Source organism: Ictalurus furcatus, chromosome 21 (assembly GCF_023375685.1).
Source record: "Ictalurus furcatus strain D&B chromosome 21, Billie_1.0, whole genome shotgun sequence".
NCBI classification, from domain to species: Eukaryota; Metazoa; Chordata; class Actinopteri; order Siluriformes; family Ictaluridae; genus Ictalurus; species Ictalurus furcatus.
In genome coordinates this window covers 18,681,936-18,689,014 of record NC_071275.1, presented here as the reverse complement: position 1 = coordinate 18,689,014, position 7,079 = coordinate 18,681,936, and the positions used below count along the sequence as shown (strand labels likewise).

The 7,079-nt window shown below is 42.0% G+C and overlaps 1 protein-coding gene across 1 annotated transcript in view; it reads right to left on the bottom strand.

Moving 5' to 3' along the window:
- LOC128624792 (chemokine-like protein TAFA-1) overlaps window positions 1-6,684 on the bottom strand; it is a 158,561-nt gene extending 151,877 nt beyond the window's left edge. Inside the window, exon 1 of the mRNA XM_053652521.1 lies at window positions 5,483-6,684. Coding sequence (XP_053508496.1) covers window positions 5,483-5,657 — 175 coding nt within the window. The 5' untranslated portion in view covers window positions 5,658-6,684. The remainder of the gene's footprint in view (window positions 1-5,482) is intronic.
- Between the last annotated feature and the right edge of the window lie 395 nt (window positions 6,685-7,079).

The following is a 7,079-nucleotide window of genomic DNA, read 5'->3' as shown; positions in this document are numbered from 1 at the left end:
CTCGCCTCTGTCTCAAACGCTCCACAAACTTGTCTCGTTTTCATTGTCACGCCCACATATACGTACACGTATACACTATCAGTCAAGTTGCGTATATATTTTAGTATTTCTGTTCAATTAGCAATGAGCAATAAGCTCACGGTCTACTATATATAAATTTTAAAATTTATAAATATTAGAAAAGAATAAAAAAATTTTTTTTTTTAAAGTTTCCCCACCAAGTGCACTAATAATCCCATTATGAAATCCTATTAGGAAACTCAGAGTGGCTCTGCAATAAGTCCCTAAACGCAAATATTCCATTTTTTTGCTGGACAATGTGTAATATATATATATATTTTTTTTAATCTAATTGCCATTCTGTAATTTTTGTGTTTTGCCAGTAGAACTAAAAGTGCTTAAACTTTAATAACGCATAAGAAACTCTAAGTATGAGCTAAAGCAGTGAAGGAAAAGTGTGCCCAAAACTGTAGTGGTTGAAATCAGATTATCATGAAACACGATGGACATTTAAGTTTGGTAGCAAAGCTCTAGTCTGACCATTACCAGTCTCGGTGTTTAAATCCAGGCTGAAAACGTATTTGTTTACTCAAGCTTACCATGAATAGACTTTCTTTGATTCAAAAAAGCACAGTCTTACCTAACAATCTCTCCCTCTCTTTACCTCCCTCTAATTCTCTCCTTCTGTCGAGCCACACATGATTTTATGGAGATGCCAGCGATATTGATGCTCTCTGCTCTCCGGACCTGCCTGATCCGTTCGGACGCCCTGCCCCTGGATGGAGCTTTCATCTACTCCAATTCCACATGGACGTTCTCGATGCGCTGCTGGGACGACGGTTGCTGCGATGGTCTTGGGACTGCGATTACCACGTGCGGTTTTGCACTCGGGTCTCCTTTAGTGAACAGTGGACTAGTTCAACAAACAGACTTCATATAAAAACCATAACGAACTTCCTTTTACTCTCACACTATCCGTCGTGACCCAGATGAGGACGGGTTCCCTTCTGAGTCCGGTTCCTCTCAAGGTTTCTTCCTCATGTCATCTCAGGGAGTTTTTCCCCTCGCCACTGTCGCTCCCTCAATAGGGATAAATTCCCACACTTCAAATCCGTATCCTGTGATTATATATATCTGTAAAGCTGCTTTGAGACACTGTCCGTTGTTAAAAGCGCCGTACAAATAAAACTGAATTGAATTGAACCATTAAGAATAAACAATGAATAACTGTTTTGTTTTTATGGGTTCTCTGGTTTCCTTTCACCTCCCACACAATGGATGGGCTACTCTGAATTGGCCCTAGGTGTGAATGAGTGTGTGAATAGTGTGTACGCTGGCCTGCGATGGACTGAAACACCATCTGGCGTGTATTCCCACTGCAGCGTAGATCCACTGACCAGGATAAAGCGCATACAGAAGTGGATCAGTGGATGAATGAACGAACGAACGGACGAACGTACCGCACTCTGAACTGTCGTTTTGTCCCACTTGTAAATTACTGAGCTTTCTCAAAAGCTAATTAATTGTTTCGTTGTTGTTTATTTCAGCTACTACTTTATTAACTCAGTCATTTATCAGACCCTCTTCCTTTTCATGCCATTTTCATACATTACACACACGAGGAGCTGATATAAATATGCAAAGAGAACACAGCAATTCATCTTGCCTGCCAATAAACCACTCTGGCTTATCGCTAAACTTATGGTTTCCAGACTCTGTTAAAAGCGTGACCCGCTGTGCATGACGCGGTGTTTTCCACCGATTAGAGAAGCCCCTCTCGGAAATCGGGCCTTTCTGACCCCCGCGCTGAAACTGTAGCTCTGCTTAAACGTTCACTGAAATCTGACTAGCAACATAATTGTCATTTCCACCAGAGTCTGTGTGATCAAAGCAACTGATGTTTATAGCATACTGATGGGGGAGTGTAGCCTGGAGCCACACGCGTACACACGCACACACACACACACACACGCACACACACATATGTCTACACACTACCGCCCGAGTTATTGTGCTACAGCGGGTTGGCTGAAGCTCGCTCTCCAAATGCTTAACGTGTCAGCTGAGGAAACCAGAAAGACGACTGATAGTGTGTGAGACAAAACTGATTCTCAGATGCTCAATCACTCTCATTAATACACACACACACACACACACGCAATAAGGTCGAAACATTCACAGGTCACATCATTTACATATTATTATGACGGCACTTGATCCCAATAATGAGATAAAAACATCATCTCACATTCTACACACACACACACACACACACACACACACACACCCCTCATATTATTTGAAGATGTAAGCAATATAAGATTTACAGAGATCTCATGAACTGCAGTTTGAATTACACTGTAGCGTTTTAATTATTTGACGTCTTCACCAGTAACTTATTGAGGAAAAAACAAACAAACAAACAAACAAACAAACAAACACATATTTGATTAATCGCAACAATCGCCATCGTTGTCATTTTGTCCGGCCCTGTCTCGTGAGTCTTCAAACGCAAGTCGTGCGTGGAATCAGTTCCGATCTTCGCGAACTTTCTCCGATCTGCTTCGCGACTTGTAAAACGGTGGATAATCAGAGCGAAATGTAAAACATACGCGGCAGTTCATAAGCTTAATGAGCCACGCGGCAGTGGCATCTGTGTGAATCTGTTCGCGGTTAAACCGATAATCTCCCAGCTTATTATAACGTCTTAAAGCGTTTCACTGAATGACTCCTACAAATGATCCAGTAACTACAGGAGAGGAATTCAAGTGACCGATGGATCCGGAGAGCGTAACGCCCTTAGCGACACGGGTTTAAACACTAAACACTCTTTGTGCTACTACTGGCATTAAATAATCATTTACCGACAGCACATTAAAAAAATTTTTTTTTTAAAATACCACTACCAACAGTTTAATTATAACTAACAGCTACAGAACTCTATTTTCTGCCTATGTGGGTGTGTCAGAAGGTAGAATGGGTGACGGCAGCTAGAGACATTAAAACAAAGCTACAGTTCCAGACGACAGCGCACAGATTGAACCTTAGTTCATTATTTCAGTCTTACAAACAATTTTCCTTCACGTATTGACCGCTGTAATACGCGACACCATGACAAACCTCCAACAAAAACACAACTGAAGTGCTACACCACACTTATTAACCGACTATGGCAATTTAATATATATATATATATATATATATATATATATGTATATCACAACAGCTCCATTGGCTTAATTATCAACAGCATAATTAGTGATTATAACACTAGATCCTTCGTGAACTGGTTTATATTTGTCTGGACCGCACTTCTCAAGAAAAGACGTATATCATCGCTTTGTGTTATTGACTGTACTGTACTACAGTCCTGGGTTCAGATACACCTCTGTCCTGCACATCTGAATACTTCCCCTGCTCTAACACACTGAGGTCGAGTCAGTGTATAACAGAACGAGCACCTGTTATTTAGCTATTATTAGCTGAATCAAGTGCGTTACAGCAAGGAAGAAGAGCGAACATCCAGGACCTGCACTGGGAACACTAGTAGAGTATAGTCTGAGATTGTATTGTACCATATAGTACCGTCTAGCCCATTGGGTCACGTTGTATCGTATTGAAATGTACCGTATCTCGTCACATACTATTCTATTACATTGTGCTGTATTGTATCGCATTGTATCATACCGTCTTGTATTGTAACACACAGCGTGCTCTGCTGAATATTGGCGCCGTTGGTAAATATGAGCAAAGCAGGCTGTGTCGTTATTGTTTAACCTTTTGATCTCTTGTTCAAAACATTCACAAAGACACTCTGCTCTTTTTAACAAAACATCAAAAGGTTCAACAATAAAGGCAATTTTTCACAGCCTTCCTTGCTCATATTTAGCAAGGGTGCCAATATTACTGGAGGGCATTGTGTCAAATCAGCCATTTTATGTACCGCTTATCCTACACTGCGTTGCAGGGAGCCTGGAGCCTATCCCAGAGAACTCAGGAACAAGGCAGGGGACACCCTGGATGGGGTCAACAGCCCAGAACAGGGCACAATCACACACGCTTTCACGCCCTACGGACAATTTGGAAACGCCTACAACACGTCTGTGGACTGGGGGAGGAACCCGGAGTACCCGGAGGAAACCCCAAAGCATGGGAGAGCATTGTGGAGAGCGCGCTAACCACGAAGCCGCCGTGCGCCCCACCTGTCATATCATATTATAGTGTACTACATGTATATCATATCGTATCATATCATATATTTCACTGTGTTGTATTGTAGTGTCCTGTATTGTGTGGTATTACTGCACTTTGTAGTTATGTCGCGTTGCATGTCACTGTTATCCCTGAAATGTCACTTTCTTTACAGTAACAAGGAAGAATTCCGACGGCCACTGCATTTTTAAAAATCCAGCATATAAGCTGAATCGGATTTTTCCAGATAAAACGTGCCATCGATTTCATACATGACAGCTTTCACTCGCGCAAAGTCAGGGTAGAATGACTCACATCCTGAATCATATTTGCATAACATAGCAGTACATTTCTCATCGGTTTGGCACACACGACACACATCTGGACACACCGCAGGCTGATGTGAGCTAGCAAGAAAACGCTGTTAATGCTAATTAATAATAAGTAAAGCAACAAGGAGAGCGTGTTAATTACTGTATGTGATGCAAATTTATTTTAAAGCTATCTATCTATCTATCTATCTATATATATATATTTATCTATCTATCTATCTATCTATCTATATATATATATATATTTATCTATCTATCTATCTATCTATCTATATATATATATATATATATATATTTATCTATCTATCTATCTATCTATATATATATATATATATATCTCATCATATATTTGCATTATAAACAGCGAACAACAGCTCTATCAACAGTTAGGCCTCTGAATGAATGCATTAGCAGGGCATTTAAAACTATCTGCATTTTCAGCACGTTTGGACGTTTTAACACGTTTTCTCCTCACCTCTAATTGCTTATGCAAATTTAGTAGTCTAATAGGTCACTATTCAGTGATATTCCCAGTGCATTGTATCCATTTTCTAAATTTCCAGATGTTTTCCATGACTGGACGGCTAGATGATGAATTCCCAGGTGTTCCAGGATGCATGGTTGCGTTGTAAAAAAAAAGAAAAAAAAAAAAAGAGAACATCAGCAATACAAGACACAGACCAGAAAAGGCAAAGTGAAGGCATGTAGCCTGCCCCAAAAAAAAAAAAAAACCCAGGTGTCATCTCTGTAACACACCACCATCTGAGAAAACTACACAGCAGCTTCTAGAAAGCAGGCTGCTGATTTGCTCGGCAGGGAGGCACTCATAAAATAGACACCGTAAGATAAAATGAAGCCGGTGGGAGGAAGGCGGATCCGGAGGAAACGGGCTCGGCGCACGGGCGACGGCTCGACACGCGGCGCGTTTAGCGTAGAGAGGAGCTGAGGGCGGGACTCACCGAGGATCTGGATGGCGTTACGGCCGGGTCGAGGCACGTGGTGCTGCTGGATGGTCTCGTACAGGGTGGCCTGGCAGAGCACGAGGCAGCTAACGGCTATCCACAAACACAGGAACCACGACATGGCAGGAGACAGGCTGCGGACAGACAACACACCGTGTGTGAAGAATCGCATGTAGTTCGTGTAATCAGAAATGACAAATCACGACACACGACGGGAAAGACCTACTTCATTTCCGTGATGTGGCGTAATAATTCCTACGTGGAACAGAGAGCGGGTTGTTTTTTGATCGCGAGATATAACCTGGCCAAACAACAGGAAATAGGATTAAAAAAGGTCTACTTTCATTTCAGCTTGTCTCTAGTGAAAGACATTCCCATTATGTTAATCCCTAAGATATTAAACGCGATCAAACGGTTTTCTAATCATTCATGCCTGGCAGTATCGTTACCGCACCTCACCTTGTGGGTCCCCCGCTGGCTTTGAGCCTGTATTTATTTAGACCTACTTACTTGTAACAGCAGTGTATTGATTAGCACCTCGACTGGGTGTTCTGCGCTTTGTAAATAAGCTCGGAAATTTTCCACAACATGGCTCTGGAGTCAAGAGTCTAACTCTTTCAGACAAGCAGGTTTATTAGGCTTAACTTTATTGTCGACGCTGGGGAAACATATTAGATTTTGCATAACCGCAGGGGTTCGGTAAACAGCGAGGTAGATAACGCAACACAGCTGGGATATCTCAAACAATTCTACAGTAGACTGGTCTGGAATATTCTGAAGGATTAGCTTACTACCCACGTTTTAACTTCATACCTCATTACAACACAGTATGTCCAAGAGGACACGCGAAAAAGGTTCATTTTACAGCTCGGTTGCCGGGTTTGACTCGTCGGGTCGACAGGTTGGGGACGCGGGCCTGGAAAGGAACAGACGCTCTGAGGAGTCGTTTTCCGGAGTGTTCCATCGTGCGTGTCAAGACAGAAGCGGCAAGTCTGACATAAAAACTGCATCTTTGGTCTTTTTTTTTCTCGGGTTTTTGTTTTGAAATTGTATTTCAGCACTGTAATAGCTAGATATTGTGGCCCGGAGATCAGTTAAGAGTGTTCGGAGTTGAGTTAAGCGCACGCAGAGGCTCTAATACTGAAATTGCATGCATCAGTATTCGAAAATACTGAAATTGCACGCATCAGTATTCGAACCTCAAGACGTAACGCCTATTTAAGTGCTATTCATGAGAGTTTGCGCACCCCGGTGTAGAGTTTGACTAAAACAGAGGCGCGTCTCTGGAGTTAAGCACGTTTTCTTTTCCCGATATCGACTCAAGTGAGGGGACACGTTAATCCAGCGCCCGTCTGATGTTACTGCAACATGTCGGGCTGAAATGTACAGTACGATTTGGGCTTTAAATACAGTCGGAAAAACTAGAAAATGCCGTTTGAGTTCCGTATTAAAATGCATAACTACGACGCTTATTCATTCATTTATATTACAGCACAGCACAGCTGAATGCTCGAATCTGATTGGGGAAAAGGTGTGCATTATTTAACAGCACTGCTCCGGAAAGTAGTTCCGGCTGTAACAAGAATGACTCGTT